Source organism: Corylus avellana, chromosome 2 (genome assembly GCF_965113065.1).
Source record: "Corylus avellana chromosome 2, dhCorAvel1.hap1.2, whole genome shotgun sequence".
NCBI lineage: Eukaryota > Viridiplantae > Streptophyta > Magnoliopsida > Fagales > Betulaceae > Corylus > Corylus avellana.
In genome coordinates this window covers 12689086-12716991 of record NC_142491.1, presented here as the reverse complement: position 1 = coordinate 12716991, position 27906 = coordinate 12689086, and the positions used below count along the sequence as shown (strand labels likewise).

The window sequence follows — 27906 nt, the reverse complement described above, 5'->3', positions numbered from 1 at the left end:
TTTGAAGAAAATCAAAAAACAAAATATGCTTTCGTTCTTCAATCATTTTTTCAGTCCAACGGACTTTGATAAGGGATCTTTCTTTTTCAAAAAAATTAGAACGGTAAGCATGTCTTAATGGTTGGTTTTCTTTTGAGGAAAAATCTTTTTGTAAAGCAAGCCAATTGATTTGGGAAAATAAATTTTTTATAGGGGCATGAATAACAGTTAATTGATGGGGAGGAGGAAGGGATCCGTTAAAATCAGAAGCAGAAGAAGAAAGGGATCCTCCGTCATCATCAACTTGAGTGGGAGGAGGAGTTTGCTTAATAGTGTAAAAAGCATAAGAAATTTGAGAATCAACAAAAACACTCTTTAATTTTAAACCAGGATGAGTAAGAAATTTTTCAATGTCTTTATCTCTTCGTTAGAGTCCTTCTATGGTGGTTGAACCAGCAAAAGAATTCCTTCTTTCATTGATCAACAATGGTCTTTCAATTTTGTTAGAAAGATTTAAATCAGAAAAACTGATCTTAACAAATCCATCCAAATACTGTTGGATGTAATCAAGATTAGTGGTGTCATTTTCAACTCTTGCAAGCTTAGATACATTTTCCAAAAGCCATTCGTTAGGAAGATCAATTTCATCCCAGCGAATCATTTTAGGAGTACGTATATTAGCATCTTGAGTATAACTTTGAATTAACAAAGTAGAGCTACCAGAGTTTTTGATTATAGCTTGAGGATTCAGATTGGTTTTTAATAATTTGTAATAAATGCGGTAGATGATAGCAAGGGATCTGCTACCTTCTTCCATGTCATAACCAGAGGTTAGTACATTCAAAGTTAAAGCTTTAACGATGTGAATGTCATTCAAAGCAATAGTCAGATTAGGAAAAGCATCAAAATGGATGGGACCATTAAACAAAGAAGATTGTATCATACCAAGAATACTATGTTTGAAATTAACAAATCGAGCATCACGAAGGCATAACAAAAGAGAGGCATTAATACCAAATCTAGTTAATAGTTTAACAGCAACTTGAACAGGCCCAATATGCAAAAATTTAAAACTTTTAGCAAGGGAATCATTAATGAATTTTTTATTTAACAATTGGTATCTTTCATTATTATTGGCAATGGCAAACGTTTGTTCAACGGTTTTAACATAGTATTCAACTTTCCAAGTGGGTTTTATCCAAGACGTAGTGTAAACTTCCTTAGTGGAAAGTTTAGGGATATTCCATTTATTGAAATTAAACGAATTATCATCTTCAACAGAGAAATTTTCAACGTTTACAATATCGGGTGGTAAACTAGACCCAGACCTAACAGAAGAATTGGATCTCCACATCTTCAAAAGCTAAAATCTAATACTTTCTTTAGACATAGGCTCTTCTCCAAGAACTCACATCACATATCCTTAGCCAAAACTAACCCTTAACCATGCCCAGAGACGCCAAAACTCAGGCTTAAGATGGGACTAAGAGGTCAACCGAGGTTACCTGATGGGGTGGTTGGTTTATAACTGAGAGATAGAGAGATGGAGGAAAGAAAGTACAAAACTTAAGCCAATGGAAACAAGGATTATATATATATAAGTTGCATTCTAAGGACCCACATGTGCCACATTGAGGACTAAGTGGAATAATTTGAGTGGGCTGTAGGAATTCAAAATCCATTAAAAATAGAAGTTATGAAAAAACAAGAAAAATTGAAGGGTAACAAAAAATACAACAACGTTAGATTAAAAGACAAGAAAAAATGAAGGGAAAAAAAATAAAAAATTCAAAATGTTAGATAACTATCTGTTAATGGGATAATTGAATAGAAATTAAAATTAATCAAAATATTATTCAAAACACAAAAACTCAATTGTTAAAATATCAAGAAGAGTACCTTAATATGATAGCAGTTTTCACGTATATGCCAAAAAATTCCTTCTTCTCCTAAAGGAATAGTCTTTCAGCCACATATGCAGAAAACTTGAGAAACAAAGAACGGAAAAAAAATGTATGCTTCTGATATGACTCATCAACTTCATATTGTTTAGGTTTACTAAAATTCTCTAACCTTGTTTAAATGTGATTTTCTTTTTTTTTTTTTTTTGCCAGAATTCACATTGTTTACTAGGGGTGTCAAAAATTACCGGAGAACCATAACCGAAACTAGGAAACCGGGAAACTAAAAACCGGAAAATCGGGGAGCTGGTTCCAGTTGTAAAAAAAAAAACAAAAACCCCGGTTTTGGGCACCAGGTAAAAACCGGGAAACCGGAATCGGGTGCATTTATATATAATAATAATTTTTTTTAATATTTTATATATATATATATATATATATATATATATATATATATATATATATATATACACACACAAAAGAGCCAATGCCTCTATAACAATGATTTTTCTTTGATGGCGCTAAATTATTATTTTGCCCTTTGGTATTAAGCTCACTCAGTTTAATTAGTATAGGAAATAATGCTTCCAAAAAAAAAAAAAAAAGTATAGGAAATAATGAATTTGATTTGGGGTTATTTTGTCTTTTAATACACAAAGGCGTGGAAATAATGAATTTGAGTTACTTTGACCGGGTTTTTGGGTATTTCATCTCACTTACTTTTTGTATAATGGTGTAGATTTACGGTTAGACTTTATTCTTTCTTTGTCATGGTTAAATTAAGAGGTTTATTTGTGTCTTCTCATTATTTCTATTTTCCGTCTTCTTTTTTTTTTTTCTTCCTCTTCATCCTCCGAGAGCCTCCTCTCTCTCCTCATTTTTTCTTTTTCCATTTTCTTCTCTTCTCCCTCTTCTTCTCATATTTCCTCCGTTTCTCTTCTTCCTCCCCACTTTTTGTATATGGTATGGATTTTTTTTGGTTAGTTTACTTTTGTGTGCTTCATTTTTTGAAGATTTACTTTTTGTGCTTGATGATTTTCTTTGTGAGTTTTGTATCAGTGAGTTTGGCCGAATGGATTGATAATTCTTCAAAGGTAAATTCTCTTTCCTTTAAGCTTTGGGTATTTGTCAATTTGATATTAAGGTGATTAAATGGTTCTGAAATAAAACCTTACGATTTTTTCATGAGGTTCCATTTCAGCAAACAATGTTTTCATGAGGTTTCAAAAAAAAAAAAAAAAAAACAATTTTTTTAAAAAAACTGGTTACCGGACTGGGTAAAAAGGGGAACCGGGACCTCGGTAAATCAGAACCGGTTCCCGGTTCCGGTTTCCCAAATCCAAGAACCAGGGTACCTCGGTTCCGGTCTCGGTTTTGGCCAAAAACCGGGAAACCGGACTGGGTTGACATCCCTATTGTTTAGGTTTACTAAAATTTTCTAACTTTTTTTTTTTGGTTTTTTATCTAATCTGACGTTAGGTCTTCAATTTTTAACGTTAATTCTAACCTTGGTGAAAAAATAAAACGTTAGTCTCATGTTTAACCAAAAGAAGAAAAAAAAAGAAGGTTAACCTTAGTTAGTAAACTACTATTAATAACCTTTAATATTTAATGTGCATATTAAATACTTAGACACTTGGCACTATTTTATGGAATGAGGATCCTCTCCAGTCTATTATGGACTGGAGAATATCCTATTCATGGCTAGGATTTCTTCTCAGAAATCATATGGTCATAAATTAAACACATATCCCACTAATAAAAATAATAAAAAAATATTAATTTAAATTAAAAAAAATTAATAAAAAAATAAGAAAAAAGAAGGGGAAGCCACCCCCATTTTGGGTAGAGGGTGGCCGAACCACCCCCATGGCCTATGGGGGTGGTTTGGCCACCCCCTGGCAGGCCATTGGGGGTGGCTTACCCAAAATGAGGGTGGCCGGCCTTCTTTTTTCTTATTTTTTTTATTAATTTGTTTATTAATTTTTTTTTAATTTAAAATAATATTTTATTATTATTTTTATTAGTAAGATATGTGTCTCATTTGTGGTCATTAAATTTTTAAGAAGAAATTTTAATTATAAATTAGATATTTTTTAATCCATTATAGATTGAAAAGAATTTTGTTCTCATTTTATGTAAATGGAAGAATATTTTCTTTAAATCAATTTAAAAGAAATTTTTGTCATTCTTGGGCTTTCAACTTTATTATTTCTTTTAACTGCATTACTGTTTGATATGACGACACGCTGAGTTTGACAATTACATCAGACGTTGCCTACCGGCCCTACTCCTTTACAGTACTGCCAGCTATTTACAGAGAGCCTCGTAATAATTAGAAACTGCTGTAGAGGACCAAAGGGGTTTGAATTCAAATTTCAATTTCTAGGGCATTGATAATTTGTTTTTAGTAATTTGAAGGGATATTCAATTGAAAATTTGAGAAGATATTCTAATTATTTTCACTTGACAATAATTTAAGAAGGATATGTTTTCACGTGGGTGACGCAGCCTGATGTCTTGCAATTATTAGCCTGTGGCAATCTCTTCGCTTGCAGTTGTAAGTTTTAACTTTCAATTTCTGACACAATAAAAAATACTAATAAATCACAATTTTGTTAAAATTTCTTATATTCATCTACCCTATTCATAGCGCCCCCAACAAAAAGGGAAGAAAGTTTGAAATATCTTTACGAAAGTAACGTTATAAGTTTTTTAAATGTGATATAATTTTTAAAATTATTTTTAAATTTGAGATGTGATTTATTAACTTTTAATTTATTAGTGATTTTAAAAGTTATATCATATTTGTGATGATTTTAAAATAACTCTAGAAAGACTTATAGCATTACTCCTATTCATAAGAGAAGGTAATTAATATTTACACTTAACTTTCGTTTATAACTAGTTAGGTGGTCAGTCATATTCACCTCGTAAATTGAGAAACTTTTAATATATATAGTAAGATTAAAATGAACCGAAACAGCTTGAAAGAGTAATTCTAAGTGATTTATTTGTGTTATACTAATAATGATGTGATTATTAAAATTATTATTAGGCTTGTGATTGATTATTATTAAATTTTGATTAAATGATGATTTTAATAACCACATTATTTTAATAAGACACAATTAAAATACAAATAGATCACTTAAAATTATTCAACTAAAAACGGTTCAATGAGACAAGTTGGAAGAAAAAAAGAAAAGGCTTTTGCCATATATATATATATATATATAAAGTAAGAGTGTAGGTGGAAATGGAGGAGAAAGACAGGCGCAGTTAATCCCATGCTGAAGTGGGTTTTCATTTATCTATGATAAATAAATAAATAAATAAAAGTTCTATGCAATTTACCTATTTGTCTTAATATTTGGGTTGTAAAATAATAACAACAAAAATCTTGAAGTTTAGTTTATAACGTTAAGTCAACATATAAGTTGCATATTACCTCATAAATAATTTTTTTAAGAAAAAAAAAATCATGTTACTAAATATTTTTTTATATATTCCCTCACTTTATCAACTATACATTCATTAAAAAAAAGCTACAATACAGTAAATATTACTTGATGAAAAAGAAATATAATAATTTACTTTGTATCTAATTACATTTAATGTTGTACCTTACAAAATAAATAGTACCAGCTTTTTTTAAAAAACTTATTACAATCTTACATTGTGTCCTGAATTTGTGTAAATGGGACTAAAGTGTGAGGAAACTAATTAAAACGATTTTTTTTTTTTAAAAAAAAAATTTAAGTTTTTAAAATAATTAGTGATTTAGAAGCACAAATTACAAACCTTACTCATTTTATAACCTGACATAGGAGATGGAATGTATTTCTCCCTCTCAATTATATTGTTTTTCTATTTATTTTTTAAGAAATGTGATCGATTAACAAAGACATATCATATTAGTGTTGCTTTCCATAGTTTTCTGACGAAGCTGAGAAGGATTTGTATTATTTAGGAGACCGTTGGCAAACCATAGTAAGTAAATGCATCTTTAATACTTTGAAAATGTCAATCCTCGTCACATTGGATTGGGATCATTTCCAGTCTAAAATTCAAGGGTTTAGATTTCTCTACAAAAATTAAAGGCCAAAAATATGATACATTACTATCTTAATTAAAAAAAAAAAAAAAAAAAAAAAAAAAACAAAACAGAAACAACCCACGTTAATCTTCCGATAGACAAACTCCCTTCAAATTTTCCATTCCCACATCTGCTAAAAAAAAAGCGTTAAATACTTTATACCCTTTTAGAGTTTTATAACTTTATTTTTTCCTCTTTGTGGTTTTATTTTTATTACAGGAGGTCCCTGTAGTTTTGATAAGTGACCAAATTAGTCCATCCGTTAGTTGACCGTTAGGACTGACACGTAAACTAACCAGACGTCGACACGTGGCACATATTAATTTTTTTTTTTTTAAATAAAAAAAAAATGTACTTTAAAAAAAAAAAAAAAAAAGTTGACCTCTCCATCGTTGGACCGGAGAGGATTCTATTCCTTTAAAAAGATGGGTTGTCAATTAATTACTGTCTTGTTGACGTCAACAATTTTCTTTCGTTCGAAATGCCATTAACTAGCCGTCTGGTTTGAAATGGTCTTGTGGGTGAGTAGGTGGTGTGTCGCGGTCAATCAATTAATTATGCTCATTGAATGTGGCCTATCTCATCGACGGCATCACAGAAATATCTTGTTAAAACATATCTTATTTCTTAACCAGTCTTATTTCTTGTCGATATCCGGCCCCTTGTCAAAACATATCTTATGTTGTAAAACCTTTTCTTCATTCTACCCTTCAACTGCTTGTTCAAGAGGTTGAGCATTCTTTCGCTCACCATCAGGAAATGGCGGAACTGATTCTCTCCGTTGTTGCCGAGAGAATCATTGGGACTCTGAACTCACTGGCTGCCAAAGAGATCGGACTGCTATGGGGTGTCAAAGATGAGGTTAAAAGCCTCATGAGCACCGTTTCACCAATTAAAGCTGTGCTTCTGGATGCAGAGAAGAAATATGCTGCAGGGAACTATGATGTCAAAGGTTGGCTGGAAAAGCTAGAAAAGGCCATGTATGATGCTGATGACTTGCTGGATGAGGTTTCAACTGAAGCTCTGCAAAGAGAACTAATGACCCGTGATAAGAAGGCCAAAAAGGTACACATTTTCTTTTCCGAATCAAACCAGCTTGCCTTTCGTTGTAAAATAGCCCACAAGATTAAAGCCATGACACGAAGGTTAGCTGCCATCGACGCCGAGAGGCGGAGGTTCCATTTGGAGGTACGCCAGGTTGAAGAGACACGAGTTAGGAAGAGGGAGAACACTTGTTCTTTCGTACATGCGGAAACAATTATTGGTCGAGAGGATGATAAGAAGGCTGTTATAGACCTTCTGATGGACTCCAACGTTGAAGAGAATGTTTCGGTCCTTCCAATTGTTGGCATTGGTGGATTGGGAAAGACTACACTCGCTCAACTTGTTTTCAATGATGAGCAAATCCAAAAGCACTTTGACCTCAAAATGTGGGTACGTGTCTCTGATATCTTCGATGTTAAAAATATTGTTTCAAAAATCATAGAATCTGCAACAATGGAGAAACCAAAAGCCCGTGAAATGGTTATGTTGGTAGGTGAACTTCAAAAAAATATCGATGGAAAAAAATACTTTCTCGTGTTGGATGATCTGTGGAATGAAGATAAAAGAGAATGGTCTGACTTGAGATCTGTGCTGATGGGTGGTGCAAGAGGCAGTAGAATATTGGTGACTACCCGCACTGAAATCGTTGCAGTGACCATCCGCCAGAAAAGCGTTGCAGGGATTATTGGGACCGTTGAATCATATCCCTTGAAGGTTTTAGATGAAGATGCGTCATGGTCTTTATTTGAGCAAATGGCCTTTGAGAAAGGACGAGAGCCAGAGCAGCATTCAAGCATCGTCGCACTTGGGAAGGAGATAGTAAAAACGTGTTCAGGCGTCCCTCTGGCCATAGCGACAATCGGACGTTTACTGGGCTCCACCAAAAATACAGAAATAGAGTGGTTGTCTTTTAAGAACAATGAACTTTCAAAAATACCTCAGAACGAAAATGGCATCTTAGCAACCTTGAAGCTGAGTTACGATCATCTTCCTTCACATTTGAAGCTATGCTTTGCTTATTGTAGTTTGTTTCCAAAGGATTGCGAGATTGATAGATCAACACTGATTAAGCTTTGGATAGCACAAGGGTTTATCCAATCATCTTATGATCAAAATGAATGCTTGGAAGATATTGGTAATGAGTATTTTATGGATTTACTCTTTAGATCATTCTTTCAAGGAACTAAAGTGGATGAGTTTGGTAACATAATTCTTTTCAAAATGGATGGCCTCATGCATGAGCTTGCAAAATTGGTGGCTGGATCATCAATCGCCACATTAGATCATAAGAAGGGACACATTGATAAGAAAACTCGTCATGTATTAGTTGGTAACGATGTAAAAATTTCTCCAACCTCATTATATAAAGCAAGTAGGATTCGAACATTTCTTTTCTTGGGCCATTACTTTGAGCCTAAAATTTTTTCAAGTTCCAAATTCTTGCGTGTGTTGAATGTGCATTGCAAAGATCTAGATCCTATACCGAGCTCTATTGGGAGGTTGAAGTATTTAAAATATCTTGATCTTTCTGGTAACAACGATATCAAGAAGCTTCCAGATTCTATATCTAGGTTGCAAAATTTGCAAACACTAAAGCTCTCCAAGTGTTCATCACTCAAAGAATTGCCTAGTGGCATTACAAGATTAGTGAACCTTAGGCATCTTGAGATAGATGGATGTCGTGCTTTGACTTATATGCCACGTGGATTGGGGCAACTGACTAAACTTCAGACGTTATCAAGATTTGTAGTCCATAGAGATGGTGGTAAGTTAAGCGAACTAGATCAACTACGTAACCTGAGAGGAAAGTTACAGATCTTCAATTTGAGAGATTTGAAAGATGCCCAGTCAGAATGTGAGGGTGCGAAGTTAAAGGAGAAACGACATCTTCATGCTTTGCATTTATTCTGGGATACTCAAGGAGATTCCAATGATTCGGACTCTGCTAAAGATGAAGCGTCATTGAAAGGCTTCCAACCACACCAAAATCTGAAACAACTTTCGTTACTATACTATCGAGGTTCACGGTTTCCGAATTGGCTTTTTGCCCTCTACAATCTTGTTAGATTTGAATTATGGTTGTGTAAGAATTGCAAATCTCTGCCACAATTGAGTCAACTACATTCCCTCAAGTATCTTTCTCTTGGATGTTTGTATGCTATGGAGTACATATCAAATAGCGATGAGTTATCTTCATCTTCATTGATACAAGGAGTCTTTTTCCCATCCCTCAGGGAAATTCGGCTTTGTGGTTGCCCTAATCTTGAGGGGTGGTGGTCGAGGCATTCATCTGCGGAGGCCAATAGTGATAGTCATCATTTACGTCCTTCATTTTCTAATCTTTCTACATTACAGATCTCTAACTGCCCTATGTTGATTTCCATGCCAATGTTTCCATGTCTTGAAAAGTTGGACCTAGCCTATGCTAGCTCGAAGCCACTACAGCAGACGATGATGATGAATATGGCAGCCTCCTCGTCATCCACTCCTCTCTCAAAATTGAAGTATATAAAACTGAATTTCATTAAGGATCTAGAAACGTTGCCGTTACAGAACCTCACTTCTCTTGAGTCCTTGACGATATCTAATTGCAGTAGATTGAAGTCTATCTCCCCAGGTATACAACATCTCACTGCCCTTCAAAACTTGATTCTTGATTACTGTTTTGAGCTTGAGCCTTACGATATATGATTGTCACAGATGAGGATGGGATGCAAAGGCAATGCCTCACTGGGCTCCTCTCTCTTCACATCTCAAGACTTCCGAAATTGGTGTCTCTCCCCTCGATGCTTCAACATGCTACAGCTCTAGAAACACTTGAGATTTCATATTGTGAATGTTTGACGGCTATACCAGAGTGGATCCACTATTGCAACTCACTTCAAGTTCTTGACATTCGTCACTGCATGAGTTTGGCATCACTGCCCGAAGGAATGCGTAGGCTAAAGTCTTTACAGAGGCTAACAATTGTGGATTCTCCCATCTTATTGCAAAGATGCGAGAAAGGCATAGGTGAGGATTGGGTCAAGATTGCTAAAATTCCAGAGTTAGACTTGCGGTATCCGCTTTAGTAAGAAAAAAATATTCAAGCACCCTGCATCTTCGACTGATTCAGGTATGTTACTCACGGTTTTATTTGAATCCTGCATAGCAATTGAAGTACCCAACCTTCTTCACCTTCATTTCTCTATTTTTCTCTCTCAGTATTTCTTGGTTTTGAAATTTCAGATGTAGAAGCAGTAGAATCAGTTGAAAGCACAAAAGAAATAGGGGACAAATATTTTGAGCATTTTCAAAATCTGGGGCACTGCATACGTGATTGTTTGCATATCTGGAGCAATAGTTAGTAGAATAATTTTTTTATTATTTTTTATTTAAAAATTTGTTTCTTCGTTTCTAATGATATATAGTTTTGTGTGAACACAGTTGATGAGGGGATGTATTATGGGTGCTTCATTTCTCATTGTGTTAAACGGAGTGAAAATTGGCACTTGGTGAAACTCAGGCAAATATTGTGCGGAAGAACCAATCTGGCAACAACACTCCGAGAACTCCCTTGCAGCATGGGTATTCATTTTGGTTCAATTCTTTGTTACATATAAGCATCCCGCATGTCACTTTATCTTACGAATAATCAATTAAAAGATTTGGCACTTGAATAATTCCATTCTAAATATCAGTGCCTATTTTTGGTTAATTAGCTTAGTTTGAAATAAAAGATTTGTGATACATTGTATCAGCTCAGCCCTTTAGAGTTTAGATTCACATGATTTTAGGGATGCATTTCAGTTTATGCTCCAATTTCCTGGATATCTCTTACCATTTATTCAACTAATTAAGTGGAAATTGTTCCTAAACATTATACTGTCATATTGCTTCTAACTTCTATATTTGATCACCTTGGTTTAAGACAATACGTTGATGTAGATGCTTATGACATACAACAAATTCAAGGGCTTCCCATTTTCCTGGTGGTTTATTTTTGGCTCTATTGGAGCTCCTAACTGCACAATCTGTTTTTCATCTATAGATATACCCGATTTTCACTTTGGTAGATGTCTCATTTGGAGGGTTTCTTTTCAGTTTTGCATTCTATGTAGTGTCTGACTGTATTCAGAGTGAAGTGCTTGTGTTCTTAGAACAATTTTTATTTGCATTATCATTTTTAAGCTATTGGTTCTTTTATTCATTTGAGTTTGCCAATTCCAGAGGGAAATGCATATGAAAGCAGAATGGGGTACGAGAATATTATTGGGCATCTGTGCAATGATGTATTTAGAGAAATGGCGAGTGAATATACATTAAGTTGCTTCTGTTATGAGCTTCTTAATATGAAATTTGAAATTTTTGGGCATTTTCTTTTTTCAAAAAGTTCATTTAAGATTATCGTAGTCCTATGGCTGGGAATTTGAGCTTCTAGAAAGGCTACATTTCATTTCCTTCTCTCTCTCTCTCTCTCTCTCTTTTCTTCTGGTTTTTAGATGCATAGTCATGTAAGGATTTATTGGAAATGGCACTCTTATATGTAGGATCTGAAGACTGACCCTAAGGATGAGTTTCTTGCAATACTGAGGGCCACAGTTAAGTGTTTGACTCTTCCTGAGAAGTATTTTGAGAAGGTTTTTCGTCTGGCAATTGACAAATGAGGAACAGATGAAGGAGCACTCACTAGGGTTGTCACTACAAGGGCCGAGGTCAACATGAAGTTTATAAGAAAAGGTTTTGGATAAAACATCTCACTTCCTCCATCCTCACAGAGACGAGTTTTAGTGCCTTATCCCACTTAAATTGGAGAGATGCCTGTGGCAAACAGGTAAGAATTGGCCAAAGGTTGCCCACATCCTATATTTGAGTGTATTCATCTATTAGTGAAACATGATTAAGAACTGAATACATTTTCTACTTATTGAAATATGTACATCAATGATTAATCAATTCCTACATGGTAAATTACATTTTTTTCTTTTGTTTCTTCATTTCTAATAATATACGGTTTTGCATACACTGAATTGATGATATGATGTACCTGGGTGTTTCATTGTCCACTGTGTAATCAGAGAAAAAAATGGCAATTAGTGTAATCGATTAGTTTTCACTTTCACAGTTTGTTCATAATGAAAAAAATGGCAATTACTGTTTACAATAACGCAAGAGATCCATTGACTGTTATTACTAGCAATATGGACAGCGTATTAGTGAAAGCCTTTCTTTGGTGAAGCTATTCTTTCTATATATATATATATATATATTAGCAACACCAGAAGAAGCCTTTCTCTTCTCAATGCCAAAAGGGTGAAGAGGGGGTAGAGTAGTGCAGGACTCTGATGATGAAGCATAGGAAAAACAGAGGGCGGCTAATATATGTCTTTTACAGGGAATTCAAAATAGTTGTTTACAATGTTTGTATTTGACAAGAGGCTCATGGATGATACTTGATGAGAATGGGAAGTGGTGATATGAAAGGAGTAGGAAAAAAAAAATTATATTCATAAATTGGGTTATATTAAATTTATATCTGAATCCCCATTTGTTTTTGATGTCAAAAAGTTGTTGCAATATGCTAGAAATATCATTTGTTTTGTTTTATTTCATCCTTTCTGATTGCTTTTTTGTTAGAACTTAAAGACTGCTACCTAACTTTTAAGGATAGCTTTAATTTCAAGAACCTAGCTAGTTCTTGGCTATGATTCCTTGTGAAGGTAAGTGCACTTTGAAATATTGCAAACGAATATGTCGTTAATTTATCTCATTATACTTGTGTTGCTTGTAAAACAAATTGTCAATTATTTTCATCTTTATGTTTTTCCAACTGTAACCATTGTAATCACTAATCATAAAGAATTACCAGACATGTGAATTAATCATTTCAGCAAGTTTGTGTAGTTCTTATTTTCTTTTGCTTTCCCTTTTTGTGAAATCCAAACATGGAATAGAATAAGTTGGTGATAAAGGCCTTGAGTTCATGGATTAAGAAGATGAGTGGTTGATATAGCTTACTACAGAGAATAAGTAATTGGCAATTTAATTAATCATATTAGACTGATTAGCTGTTTTTGCAGAGAAATATGTGATTACTCAATTGAGATGGCTCTTAAGGACTAAGAATTTTAAAGGTAGCATTTGGTATTACTTTCATCTTTGAAGTGATCTTATTTTTTTAAGGAAGCTTGGCACACCACAAAGTTGTAATCTAGCCATGGAGAAAAATCATAAAAATCCAGAATTTTGTTCTTTGTTTGAGCTTCTAACACAACAACCTGTTTTTCATCTACAGAGATGTAGGTGGGTGATTTTCACTTTGGTAGATGTCTCATTTGGAGGGTTGCTTTTCAGTTTTGCGTTCTATTTAGATTCTATTTGTCCATTCAGATTGAAGTGCTTGTGTTCTTAGATCAATTTTTATTTGCATTATCATTTTTGAGCTATTGGTTCTTTTATTCATTTGATTTTCTGAATTTTAGAGGGAAATGCATATAAAAGCAGAATGGGATACGAGAAGTATGGGGGATTTGTGCAATATGTACATCAATTATTAATCAATTGCTACATAGTCAATAAAATGCCAATGTTACGTATAATAAAGTGTCACGGGATACCCCTTAGTTGACTAGTGGCTTTTTAAACAGCCTATTGTTAATCTAGTCAACAAATTAAGCGGGACTAAATGGCATGTATTTACTTTTCATTAGAACTTTGTATTTTGATGGTTAAGTTATACGCAAGTAGTGGATATTGTGAAGGAGTGAAACAAGCTGATGAGTACTAATGTAGGACACCACCTTATTTATTATTCTCTCTCAATATTTCGTGGTTGTTAAATTTCAGTTTTAAAAGCAGAGGAACCAGTTGAAGCATAGAAGAAACATTGGATGGAGATTACAAGCTTATTCAAAATCCAGGGCACTGCAATTTGGTAACCGAGCTTTTCCTAATGAGCTAATGTGGAAGTTGTTTGCTGATTAGCTATAGTCCTACGATGTTGTAGTTATTGCAGTTTTGAAGAGAGATTTGCATTATTTACTTGAGGATAAAATGATAAACAAAAAACTGTTAAGTGGTGTTTGGTACTGGTAGGGAAGTTTGGATAGAAACTATAGCTTGCAGATTTAGTTTAGAGGCGTATCATATCAGAGATGTTATTCAGTTTTCACTTTATGCTCTACTTGATGCAAAGTAAATTTAGAAAGAATTGAAATTTTAAATATCTTTAAACTTGATATTGGAGAAAGCATAAATCCTCAGAACTCTCAGTTGAAATGTGTACATTTTCTATAAACCAAAACAACAAGAAACATAAGATTGGGAGTTTTATTTATATTTTTCTTTTCTCATCTATGAGAAGCATGATATGTTGGTGGGATTGGTTCAAGACCGGCATAAGACTACTAGAATCCCAGCACTAGAGTTGGTTTGAAAAGGACTCAACACTCCATTGTTTATGTGTAATCAAGTACAATCCCAGTTCTCTTTAGATTACTCTCTTTCATGTCAGGTATATATTCTTAGCTTCTCAACTTTTTTTATTCTTTATGTGGAAGCTAGATGGGAATCAAATGATGAACATACAGGAGTAAATCTTTCGTCAAAGAAAGCTGATTCTACAATTATGCAGCAAGTTGCAAACAATTGTGTAAGTATCTGATTCCTTATGTAATTAAATTTATATTAATAAATTGGGTTAAGCAGAATAGCTTCATTTGTCTTGGGTGTCAAAAATCTGTTGCAATATGCTAGAAATATCCTTTATTTTGCTTTATTTCGTCCTTTATGATAGCTTTTTGTGTTAGCACTCAAAGAGTGCTACCTAACTTCAAGGAAATCTTTATTTTTAGCTAGTTCTTGGCTATCATTCCTTGTGAAGCATAGGTTCGTGTTGAAATATAGGGGATCAATATTTTGTTAATTTATCTCATTATACTTGTTTTGCTTGCAAAACAAACTGTCAATTATGTTCAGCTTTATGCTTTTCCAACTGTAACCATTTTAATCATAAAGAATTACTAGACATGTGAATTGATCATTTCAGCAAGTTTGTGAAGTTCTTATTTTCTTTACCTTTCCTTTTTGTGAAGTCCAAACGTGGAAGAGAATGAGTTGGTTATAAAGGCCTTTAGTTAATGTATTAAGAAAATGAGTGGTTGATATTAGACTGATCAATTGGCTGTTTTTGCAGGAAAATATTTGATTACTCGATTGATTTCTTGTAGCATTTTTGTCATAGTAGAGAATTAAGGTAATTGGATGTTTATAAAAACCTGTCTTTTTGTTTCTTTCTAGATTACCACCTCAACAATTATATTTTGATATATGTTTTACTTCAAATTTTTATAGGATTATGTGCCCACTGTGTACAACAACTTTAGTTCTTGTTGATACACAGTTTCCTGATGATGACGTGGCACGCCTGCCGAGCTTTGAGTTGACCAACTTGCGGATGTTGACTGCACAGCAAAGAAGAAAGAAGGATCGAAGAGACCGGGGGTGAGCCGGCGGAGACACTCCGATGCCTAAGTCAGAATGGGAAAGAGAAGATATAAACCACAAAGCTTTGATAGCCAGAATTGCGATTACTTTTGCATTAATCATATGACTTGTATTTATAGGCAATGATAGAGTTTGATTTCCCACATATTAAGGAATTTTATCCCTTAATATCAGCTGCACAAATATTTAAATGAAGGATCATATCGTTAGCTGTTTCGTGATCTTAGTGGCCTAAAATCAGGGGATAAGCTTTGAGCTTTTGAATCAAGCTAAGTTAGAGCGCCCGAGTGTGACTCGGTCATCTTCATGATCTTAGAATTTAACCGGCGTATCTTGACTGGTATAAATTATTTGACTTGTAAATTGATATGGCATCTTTTGAATAAACAAAATCTATTATTTATCAACAGACTTATCTTTCAAGATATCTGAGTTATTCCCTTTGTCGAGACCTGTATGTCCTGAGTTAGTTTCGGACTTTATGGTCTCGGTTAAGTGGGTCTCGGATTTCGTAGTCTCAGATGTGGAGTCTCGGATATCATGGTCTCGGATGAGCAAGTCTCGGATCCTGACGATTGGGCCTGAATATTGGGCCTAAAGACTGTCGAATATACATGCAATGGTTGATCCATGACCCAACAGTTACCCCCTAATTTCGATGTTCGTAGAACTAAAGAAATTTTATGTTTTGAAGGAATGGGTTCACCTACCGAGACCAGCTTTCTTAAGAGAAGTTCTGAGACAGTCAATGACTTTCCGACTTCCTCTCAGATAGTCAAGGCGGTAAAATTTTGAATTTCAAATTCCGGAGGGAAAACTTAAATTCCAAATTTCGGAGAGAAAATTTAAAATTCAAATTTCTAGGCGGCGTCGGTTGGTATTTTGAGATCTTATCGCATTATTAACCTTGGCGTTTGAGTACCCTGCACTCATCATTTGCAGGCGGTGTCAGTTGGTATCCCGAGACCCTGTCGCATCTGGCGCATTTAATACCCCCTGTTACCAAGGTAAGCCCCTCTTTAAATAAGGTGCTATCTTCTTTGTACCTATCCATTTTTTGTTTTCTAGTGATAAAATCCTGGTCTCTCTTCTTCATCCCTCAAGCGCCTGCTTCTTTTCTCTCTCTTTTTCCTTATCACTATGTCCAACGACGAGGGATCAGGCTCTGATGGTCTCGGTGGCAACACCTATCCAGCCTGCTGGAGGTCAGAACTAACCAAAGCTGATGAGGCTAGGATCCGAGAAGAATGCTTCATCCCCAGATCGGTGAAGTTGCGGTTTGATGACGAGCACGTGGGCGCCATTGTGCGTGCTGATGCTCATGAGATTTGCCTTTACGAAACCATGTTTCGTTCTGGTTTTCGACTACCTTTCCCACAGGTAGTCCGAGAGCTGCTGAGTTTTATTAATCTTGCTCCGCATCAGATTGTACCCAACAGATGGAGGATCATCTATGCCTGTATCTTGCTCTGGCCAATGGCTCTCGGACCAGGGCAGTATCTTACCACACGGGAGTTTTTATGGATATATCGGCTTCAGAAGAAGCCGAAGTGTGAGGGCATATACAACTTCCAGTCTCGACGGGGAAAATTTATACATGTGGATGGCAAGTATTCCAGCAATCACGGGTGGAAAGCTAAGTATTTCTTCACCACTGGTCAGTGGGAGTTTCATCCCACCGAAATTGCTGAAGGCCCAAGGGTGCCGCGGGAGACTAGCGTTCCTGCTAAAAATGCTTCAAAGGAACCGATCTTAGATGAAAACGAGCAGAAGCGCCTAAACAGTATTACAGCCTGGGCGCAGAAACATGAAAGTATGATGTACTACACTGTGCTGACCAGGACATTCTCCGAGGGAAAGGGTATCGACACCCTTGAGGGAGGTGCTGGCGGAAAAAAGAAGAGACTTGCTTCTGTGGTCGTCCGAGACCCAAGTCTCGGCGTCTTGGATCCTCCAGCCGTAAATACCCGAGGAGCCACCCCCCGAAATCCAGGCTTGATAAGGGCAAATAAAAAATGGTCGATTTGCCAAAACAAAAGCATATTCCTCTTCGGACTGGCAGAGCTTTAAAAATAAGTGGGGGCCCAGTTCAACCTGCAGCTCCGCAGTTCCGAACTACTGGACCCCTGAAAATGGACGTCCAAACCAAGAAGCCTACTCCTCCTCGAGCAGCCAGAGTTCTGAAATTGATTGACGAGCCTAAGGACATCGAGGCCCCTCAACCAAAAAAGAAGAAACTGAAGAAGGTGGCTGAAACAGAGCTGCAGGCCCAGTTTGCCAGCTTTCTAGCTGCCAGGAGAAAAACGGGTCCTGAGCTTGTGGTGAAACCTGTGGTGGAGGTCGAGGCCTTTCTCGCAAACGAGCCCGTCTAGGCTTGGCTGCTAAACGCCACTCCTCAAGGATCAGCGGGAGCTGCTGCAGCGAATGTGATCCCTATAGAGTTCGTATCTCTTCAACCTCCTGGGCTCGAACATTCAGCACATTTTGGACGAGATAGATCTAGTAGAAAATTCCGAGGGTTCTGTAGGGATGGTGCAAGAAAAAACCGAGGGGCAAACCGTTGCTGCAGACGAAGACGCAGGGCTCAAACCGTTATCTCCCATTGCCGAGAATGAGCCTATGGCTCGGGCTCCGCAACCTCGGTCGACACCTTTGAGTGCCGAGAAGGCCTCTGCTCCCGAGAGGGTCTCTGCTGCCAAGAAGGCCCATGCTGCCGGGAAGGCCCCTGCTGCCGAGACCTCTTTTTCTTCCGAGACTCTTATAAGACCTGAAGGAGTGGATTGGACTGTTGGCGGACCTTTTGCTGCATTTGGTGGCGACATGAGGGGCAACCCTTTCCAAGCACTGGTGGATTTAGTTCCTCATGAGGGCCTTATTATGAAACGTGACACATCCGCTCAGGGTATGACTGAGCAAATGCTTTTCTTCCAACTTGTCGTAAGTTTCCCGACTCACACCTTGACTGAGCAAATGCTTTTTTTTTTTTTTTTTTTTCTTTTTTTACTAACTGAACTTCTATTGCAGAGTTTTATGAAGTCGCTGATATTATACTGCTATTTTCGGAAGACGGCACAGGACTCGGCCACTGAGACAAGCCGCCTTAAAGATAGGGTCACAGAGCTAGAGGCCGAAAATGCAAAATTGACGAAGGTCGTGGCGGTGCAAGACAAGGAACTGCTACTCTTGAACCAGGAGCAATCTAAATTGCAGGCTGAGACCTCCGAGGCCGCTACGGCTCGGGCGAAAGCTGAATCAAAGGTTAATGATTTGCTGACCGAGATTGAAGGCCTCCGAGCTGAAGTGAACCGTCTGCAAGAGGATAACTCTATTATTAAGGAGGACTTGGATCAGTTGGAAGAAACACATGCAGGGGTTTCGGACCAACTGAAATTGGCTCAAGATGAGGTCTCGAATCTGAAGGCTTTGGTGACAAAGACAAATGAAGCCAAAGTGATAGCCGAAAAGAAGCTTAAATTCTTCAAAGGAAAGTACGCCCAGGTAAGGGCCCAACTAAAGGAGGCTAAGACTCGAGCTGCCAATTATTTACGTCAGCTGTCCTTTGCTTCATGGGTTCGAAATTCTGCCTGAGCCAACGGGCTCATCCTTGGCTTTGAAACTTTTCGGGCATGGGCTAAGGACTCAACTCGGAAGGTAGATCTTGACAAGGTGAAGATCGAGGATATCCCTTGTTTGGATGCGGCTATGGTGCAACTGGTAAATCTGGGCCAAGAACAAATGCCTGATACTGCAGGGATAAAAGAATGTTTCTACGATCCCTTCTCGGATCAAAAACACCAAGGTACCGAGTCTGTTTCTGATGATGCCCACTCTGTCGAGGCCGACACTGCCGAGTCCGTATCTATCGAAACTCCCGATGTTACCCCTGTTTTTGCTTCCAAGGCAACATGATGTAATATCATTTAATGGTTCCTTGTATATACCTCAAGTTTCTTTTTAATGAAATGAGTTTTTGTGTTTATACGAATCGTGGAATAATAACTTTCTACTATTTGTTTATTCAGAAAATTTATAATTATATTTCTCTAAGTTAGATCTCGGAGATTCTGACTTAACCTTTAGTTGTGCTACCCCGAGTTTGGTCTCGGAGAGTTTGATTGCTACCCCGAGTCAGGTCTTGGGGAGTTTGATTGCTATCCTGAGTCAGGTTTCGGGGTGTTTGATTGGGTTTTTTGATCCAACCTCAGACTTGCCCATAGTTATGCTACTCCGAGTCTTTTTTGAGACTCATAGAACCATTTAATTTGTACGTATGAACTTTATATGTTGTATAACTCTGAGATACTTTTATTCATTGAAATGAAATAATGAAATGACAAAGAAATTACATATCACAGCATTTAGACATAGTACTTTTCAAGGTGCTCAGCGTTCCAAGGCCTCGGAAGCGCCTTACCTTTGGAATCTTCCAAGTGGTATGCTCCTGCTCTTTTGCATTCAATCACCCTATAAGGTCCTTCCCAATTAGGAGCCAGCTTTCCCTCAATTAAGTCCTTGGTCACCAGAGTGGCTTTATATAGGACCATATCTCCAACTTTGAAGCTCCGAGGCTTGACCTTCCTGTTGAAATACCGAGTCACTCTTGCCTGATATGCTGCCATGGTCACCTGGGCTTGATCCCGCTTTTCTTGTAGCAAGTCCAAGTGCAGCTGTAAACCCTCGTTATTAGTCTCGGATTGGAAGGTCTCTACATGATAGCTGCCCGAGCCTACCTCAGCTGGAATGACTGCTTCAGTTCCAAATGCTAAGGCATATGGCGTCTCCTCGGTTGGAATTCTCTTAGTTGTTCGGTATGCCCATAATACTTCGGGAAGGTCTTCCACCCAATTTCCTTTCCGATCATCCAGCTTCATCTTCAAAATCTTGAATATCGTTTTGTTGGTAGCCTCTACTTCCCCATTAGCCTGGGGTGCCCTGGAGACGAGTAATAGTTCTTTATTCGAAGCTGGGGCACACCAGGCTCGGAATGAGTCGCAGTCAAACTGCTTGCCATTATCTGTGATAAAAGCATGAGGAATGCCATAACGGCATATGATGTTCTTCTATAAAAATCGCTCTACTGCCTTGGCCGTGATATTCACCAAGGCCTCCACTTTTGCCCATTTGGTGAAATAATCCACCGCAACAACTGCAAATCGTACACCTCCCCTGCTTCGAGGCAATAGTCCCACTATATCTACCCCCCATTGGGAGAAGAGCCAAGGCGACGAGATTGCACTCAGGTCTTCAGGAAGTTGATGAGTGATATTAGCGAATCGTTGGCACTTGTCACAATTTTTGACTATTTTTGCCGAGTCCCGATTCATGTTAGGCCAATAAAAACCCGCTCAGACTGCTTTATGTGCCAGTATTCTGGCTCCAGAATGGCTTCCACAAATCCCCTCATGGGCTTCTCTAAGGATATAATTTCCTTCTTCCTTCGAAACACATTTTAAGAGTGGCAGCAGGAAACCCCTCTTGTAAAGGATTCCATTTACCATCGTGAACCTTTCGGCCCTTACTTTCAACCGGGTAGGCAGCTTTTGATCTGAGGGAAGTACTCCTCTTTCCAGGTATTCCACGATTTCCAATTGCCAATCAGGTATGGTCTCGATTGTCGAGACCGACACCGTCTCGGTAACGGATGACTGTTGAAGAATTTGGATAGGAGTTTCGACTTCAACCTCTCCATTGGCTGTTGAGGCTATTCAGGCCAATCGGTCTGCCCTCTCGTTTTCTGGCCTCGAAATTTTCACAATGCTGAACTTACTGAATAGACTCTGCATTTCCTGCACTTTAGACAAATATAGCTTCATCTTATCTCCCTTGGCTTCAAATTCGCCTTGGATGTGTCCTACAACGACCTGGGAGTCACTTCGCATTTTCACAAATTTGGCTCCCATTTCACGAGCTAAATCGAGTCCTACTAGGACTGCCTCGTACTCGGCCTCGTTATTTGTGGTTTTGAACTTCAACTTCAGAGAGCTATACAATTTTTCCCCATCAGGAGTAATCATCACTATTCCAGCTCCACCATGCTTCTTCGTAGATGATCCATCTACGTAAATTACCTAGGTTTCATCACCTGGCCCACTGATGACGTCTGGCAGATTAGTGAACTCTGCCAGAAAATCAGCCAGCGCTTGGCCCTTGAGAGAACTTCGAGGGAGAAACTCAATGTCGAATTCTCCCAGCTCAATCGCCCAGTTAGCTAATCTTCCCAACAGATCTAGCTTTCTTAGTACTTTTTTCAAAGGGTATTCAGTCAACACCCTGATAGTATGAGCTTGGAAGTAAGGGCGAAGTCTCTTGGATGCTATGACCAAGGCGAAAGCCAGTTTCTCCATCTGGGGATATCTTTCTTCAGCGCCTCTCAAAGCTCTATTTATGAAGTATACAGGCTTTTGAATTCCTTCTTCTTCTCGGATTAATGCAGCACTGACAACCGTTTGAGACACGGCTGAATACAAATATAGTACTTCTCCAGGTATTGTTTGGCTTAGCAAAGGCGGGCTTACCAGGTGCTGTTTTAGCTGCCTGAAGGCTTCTTCACATTCGTCCGTCCATTCAAAGGCCTTTCGCAAGACTTTGAAAAATGGAAGACACTTATCGGTTGATCGTGAAATGAACCGATTTATTGCTGCTATCCTTCCCGTCAATTGCTAAAGCTGCTTCAATTTTTTTGGAGATTGCATATCCAAGACAGCTTGTATCTTCTCAAGATTAGCTTCTATTCCTCGGCTTGATACCATATAACCGAGGAACTTTCCTGATGAGACTCCAAACGCACATTTTGAGGGATTCAACTTCATCTCGTATTTCTTTAAGGTTGTAAACGTCTCTTGCAAGTCGAGTATATGGTCTTGTGGTAGCACACTCTTGACTAGCATGTCATCGACGTATACCTCCATATTGCGTCCGATCTGGTCTCGGAACATCTTGTTTACCAGTCTCTGGTGCGTTGCTCCTGCATTCTTCAAAACGAAGGGCATGACTTTATAACTGTACAGGCCTCGGTCAGTTATGAATGTAGTTTTCTCACTATCTTCTGGATGCATGTATATCTGGTTGTAACCAGAGAAGGCGTCCATGAAGCTGAGTAAGCCATACCCAACTATTGAGTCCACCAATGCATCGATGCGAGGTAATGGAAAGCTGTCTTTTGGGTAAGCTTTATTAAGGTCAGTGAAATCCACGCACATCCTCAATTTCCCATTGGATTTTTTGACCAATACTACATTGGCTAACCAATCAGGATAATAAACTTCCTCAATGAATTGGGCCTTGAGAAGCTTCTCTACTTCCTCAGCTATTGCCATATTCCGCTCGGGAGCGAACTTCCTTATCTTTTGCTTGACCGGCTTCATGCTTGGGTCCACATTGAGTTGGTGGAGAATGTTTTCAGGGCTGATTCCTGGCATATCTTCATGAGTTCATGCGAAAACTTCTAAGTTTCGTTGCAGGAAGGCAATGAGAGCGTCTCGGACTTTGGGACTAATCTGAGTCCCAATCTTCAAAACTTTGCCTTGACTAACCTCCACTTCTTCAAATGGCTCGGCTGGCGCTCATTTCGGTTCATTTCTGCCTTTGCCTTCTACTGTACCAATTATAATAGGAGTCGGATCCGATGCCTTCTTAAGAGATGTATTGTAACATCTTCTCGCCTGAGTCTGATCTCCCTTTACTTCTCCGACTCCTTCTTCCGTCGAGATCTTCATCATCAAGTGGTACGTTGAAGTTACGGCCTTCAACTTATTCAAAGCAGGCCGACCGATGATGGCATTATAGGCACCGGGCTGGTCAATGACCAGGAAGTCTACCATTACAGTCCTCTGCTTTGGTGCCGTCCCTGCTGTTACAGGGAGTGAAATGAGGCCAATTGGCTGGACCTGCTTCCCTGCAAATCCGACCAGGGGGGAACTAAATGGTGTGATCCTATCACGATTAATACCCATTTGTTTGAAGACCGGCCAATATAGAACATCAGCTGAACTTCTATTGTCCACCAAAATTCTATGGATCATATGGTTGACCACTGTCACTGTTACTACCAATGGATCGTCATGTGGCTGCATTATCCCCCTGGCATCCTCTTCCGAGAAAGAAAGAATCATTGAATCCTGCTTTGAAATCTTAGAAGGTCTTTGCACTGAAAGGACCTCTTCAGTCTGTGCCCTTCTCGCATAAGCCTTTCTAGCTGAATTGGACTGTCCTCCACTAGCTATTCCTCCAGCGATAGTGTGGATTTCTCCTACCACTCCTTGATCCCGAGAAGGTCTCAGATCCTCTCTGGGATCATCATCCCGATCATGCCTCGGCTCTCGTCCCCCTACGTCTCGGTTTGCAACCAACAGAAGGGACTGTTGGTGAACCGCGTCTCGGTTCCTCTCCCCTGTTAGAAATCTTACTAGCCTTCTATTTCTAATGAATGTTTCGATTTCCTATCGCAGGGTTATACAGTCTTCCGTCAAATGCCCATGATCATTATGGTACTCACAGAATTTTGTCCGATCTCGCTTCCTCGGATCACCCCGTAACTTACTCGACCACCTGAAAGCTGGGTCCCTTCTGATCTCCATAAACACTTCGTTGACCCTGGTATTCAAAGGTGTGAACCTTCGATCTTCACGTCGCTGGGGTTCTATCTTCGGGAATGATGGTACAGTCTTCTTCACTACTTTCTTCTGGAACTTCTCTTCCTTCGGAGTAGGAACTACAGGTGGCTCCTTTTTGGCGTCCTCCTTTTCTTGGTCTTCCTCCTCCTAACCTTTCGTGAGAGCCTTAATCATTTCCTCCTGATTGATATACTCCTTTATCTTGGCGATAAACTCACGAAGAGTTATCTCTGTCGAGTTCTTTGACACTTCGGCCATTAGGGGTCCGTTTGGCCTAACTCCGTGCCATAATGCGGATAATACCGTTTGATCCCCCGGGTTATCCACCAACAATTTTTCTTTATTGAGCCTATGCATGAAATCCTCCAGGCTCTTTTCCTTCCCCTGACGCAATGACAGCAAACAAGCCGAGTGCTTCCTCCTCTTCTTGGTTGCCAGGAATTGTCTTAAAAAGAGGCATCCAAGTTCCTTGAAACTGTCTACCGACTTGGCAAGCAATCTGGTGAACCAGTCCTGAGCGACTCCTTCCAAAGTGAGAGTAAAGATTCGGCATACTATTTCATCTGAAAACCTATAAAGGGAAAAATGAGCACGGACGCTTTCCATATGTTCAGAAGGGTCACCACTACCGTCAAACTCCTTGACGTGAGGCATCTTTAAGTTGTCAGGCAAAGGGAAACCTAACACTCGATCGGTGAAAGGCAAGTCGGTGTTATCCATAAACCCCGCAGTAGGGGTTTTTTTCATCCTTTGCAGCCAACTTGCGAGTTAGCTCTTCGTACTTCTTCTTCAGATCCTCCATGTCAGCACTCATCTGGCCTTCACTCCGCCCATGAGGTTGTTCCCATCAAGGTCTCGTATGTTGAGACCTCTCTGGATTTTCCTGCTCTCGATGTTCCTCATTCTGGACAGTAGTATGATGGCTAGCTTGGACTGAACTTGCTTCCTCATCGCGGTGCGAACCGGTAGTCTGCTTCCCATCGCGAATTTCCCTTCGTCTTTCCCTCTCATGCCATTCATCACGCCTTTTTGCTCGCTGTTGGTCCCTCTGGCTATTACGGCCCTCAGCAGCTATGAGCCTTATAGCCAGGTCTTTATTCTGCTTCTTCAGAGCCTTCATGGATTCAGACATTTGCTTCATGAATTCGGCTAGATCGAATGCTGGCGGTGCGTTGGAGGCTGCAGCAGTGGAACGGGTAGTCACCATTTTGAATTAGTAGAGAACGGATGAAAATCGAATTTCCCACAGACGGCGCCAAACTATTGATACACAGTTTCCTGATGATGACGTGGCACGCCTGCCGAGCTTTGAGTTGACCAACTTACGGATGTTGACTGCACTGCAAAGAAGAAGAAGGATAGAAGAGATCGGGGGTGAGCCGGCGGGGACACTCCGATGCCTAAGTCAGAATGGGAAAGAGAAAAGATATAAACCACAAAGCATTGATAGGCAGAATTGCGATTACCTTTGCATTAATTATATGACTTGTATTTATAGGCAAGGATATAGTTTGATTTCCCACATGTTAAGGAATCTTATCCCTTAATATCAGCTGCACAAATATTTAAATGAAGGATCATATCGTTAGCTGTTCCGTGATCTTAGTGGCCTAAAATCAGAGGATAAGCTTTGAGCTTTTGAATCAAGCTAAGTTAGAGTGCCCGAGTGTGACTCGGTCATCTTCATGATCTTAGAATTTAACCGGCGTATCTTGACTGATATAAATTATTTGACTTGTAAATTGATATGTCATCTTTTGAATGAACAAAATCTATTATTTATCAACAGACTTATCTTTCAGGATATCTGAGTTATTCCTTTTGCCGAGACCTGTGTGTCCTGAGTTAGTCTCGGACTTTATGGTCTCGGCTAAGTGGGTCTCGGATTTCATAGTCTCGGATGTGGAGTCACGGATATCATGGTCTTGGATGAGTATGTCTCGGATCCTGACGATTGGGCCTGAATATTGGGCCCGAAGACTGTCGAATATACATGCAATGGTTGATCCATGACCCAACAGTTCTAATGACTCGGTTGATGCTTCATGGGACACTGGTGGTAGGTAATTGCTTCATGGGTGTCATCGGATTGCTGCTATAATTCTGTATGTAGTCCTGATATTTAGAATACTCTTATACTTCTCCAATCTTTTTTCTTAAAAAAACCTGTGAGTCCTACATATTCAATATCTGATTTTCAAGCAAGGGGAATGAGAGAAGGATGGGAGTATACAAAATGGCATTTCTCTTCTACATGAAACATGAGAGAGTTTATCACACTTTAAAATTTAATTATAGACTGATAAATGCGTAAAAATTAGGCATCGGCAACTTGAATTAGTTTTTTTTTTTTGGGTGTTTTTTTTTTTTTTTCCAACCACACACCCATTACATGTTTAGTTTTCATAGTGAATAAAATTATGTAATTCCCTTTGTACTTAACGAAGTTGGTGAATACAGGACATGAGGATTATAACCAGAAGTTTTCTTGTTGGCCTTCTCTCTCATCAGCAAAGCCAGCTATGAAAATATCTCCAACAAGGTTTTTCATTAAAACCCAATCACATTTGTTCTTAATTTGTTTGGTTAATTTATGGGTAATTCTCTAATATCAGTCTGACACATCTATTTCTTGGCTTTCAGACTGGAAGTTCCAGTTAATCCCCCCAACTGTGCCAATAGTGCTAGTAGGAACCAAACTTGGTATGGATTAATTTGACTACTTGAAATATATCAATCTTGATATTTAACCAATACAAACCAATTTAAATTTAACCATGTAAGTTTGGATATGATCTCTTACAGATGTACAGGAAGACAAGCAGTATTTGATTGGTTATCCTAGCGGTACATGAATGATCTTGTTGCTGGCTGCTGTATTGAAGAGATGACTCTCAGTAGTTGCGTGTCCAGATTTTAGTCATTTCAAATTCATTTGGACCTGGATTTTCAGTTTGATTTTTTTTTTTTAATTTTTTTTTTTTTTATCATTTTCCAAGTTTTTGTGTATGTTGTATTCCTGAAAACGTCCAAGATATCTTCTTAACTTTGACTCGTTCATAATTCTTGTTTGCTTTGCACTTTTGCTATATTCATTATCATGAGGTGAGCTGAAGAGGAGTCTATACTTGATATACATTTTGTGTGATTCAAATTTCACAATGAGCAAATTTTCTTGAAAGATTTATTTTCATCTCTGCAAATTTTGTAGATCTTTGAACTTTTGTGGGTCTGCACTAAAGGAAGAATTCCATAACCTTTGGGCCATTAACATCTTGAATTTCCTGCACTGGTAAACCGCTGAAGAGTCTTTTTAGCAGAGTAAGAAATAGTATCATGATGGCATCAGTGCCTTTTAGCAGTGGAACGTGCAGATGAGAACTGCTGATCGAGTGATCCATTCCATATATACACAAAGATAGGACGGGAGAAAGCTATAAGGTCTAAAGATGTCGCCTTTATATATTTGTTGCAAACTATTATCTCATTTCATGTCATAAGAATTATGGTTAGCAATTTTTGACATGACCTGCGAACCTGACATGAAATCCAATACGAAATTAAATAGTATGATTGTGGAGTCTGACCCGTTTAATTAAATGTGTTAAGTTATGGTTGACTTATATAGTCTTATATTCAAACTTCAACACAACTCGAACCTAACACGCGACATAATGGAAGACAATTTTTGACATAGCTCGCGAATTCAACACAAACCCAATACAAAATTAAAGGGTTATGGTTGAGGGGTTTAATTCGTTTAATTAAATTGATTGAAATAGAGTTG

The 27906-nt window shown here is 38.3% G+C and overlaps 1 protein-coding gene and 1 long non-coding RNA gene across 2 annotated transcripts; both read left to right on the top strand.

The window, feature by feature from the left end:
• The first annotated feature begins 6738 nt into the window (after positions 1 to 6738).
• On the top strand, positions 6739 to 11669 carry LOC148587360 (putative disease resistance protein RGA1). Its single transcript, XM_088512558.1, has 4 exons — positions 6739 to 9640; positions 9724 to 10081; positions 10934 to 10994; positions 11553 to 11669. The coding sequence occupies exons 1-4, from the start codon at positions 6739 to 6741 to the stop codon at positions 11667 to 11669; spliced, it is 3438 nt and encodes a 1145-aa protein (XP_088368684.1).
• Positions 11670 to 14573: 2904 nt separating this feature from the next.
• On the top strand, positions 14574 to 26822 carry LOC148587359 (uncharacterized). The gene is made up of 3 exons (XR_015911397.1): positions 14574 to 14653; positions 26580 to 26661; positions 26763 to 26822. It is a non-coding gene; the product is annotated as an uncharacterized LOC148587359 (long non-coding RNA).
• The last annotated feature ends 1084 nt before the right edge of the window (positions 26823 to 27906 follow it).

Excerpts from the sequence above, each read along its gene's own strand:
- LOC148587360 (XM_088512558.1), top strand. The coding sequence starts at position 6,739 with ATGGCGGAACTGATTCTCTCCGTTGTTGCCGAGAGAATCATTGGGACT. Across the intron at positions 10,082-10,933 it reads ATTCCAGAGTTAGACTTGCG|ACAATACGTTGATGTAGATG; the intron begins GTATCCGCTTTA and ends CCTTGGTTTAAG. Across the intron at positions 10,995-11,552 it reads AAGGGCTTCCCATTTTCCTG|GATCTGAAGACTGACCCTAA; the intron begins GTGGTTTATTTT and ends TCTTATATGTAG.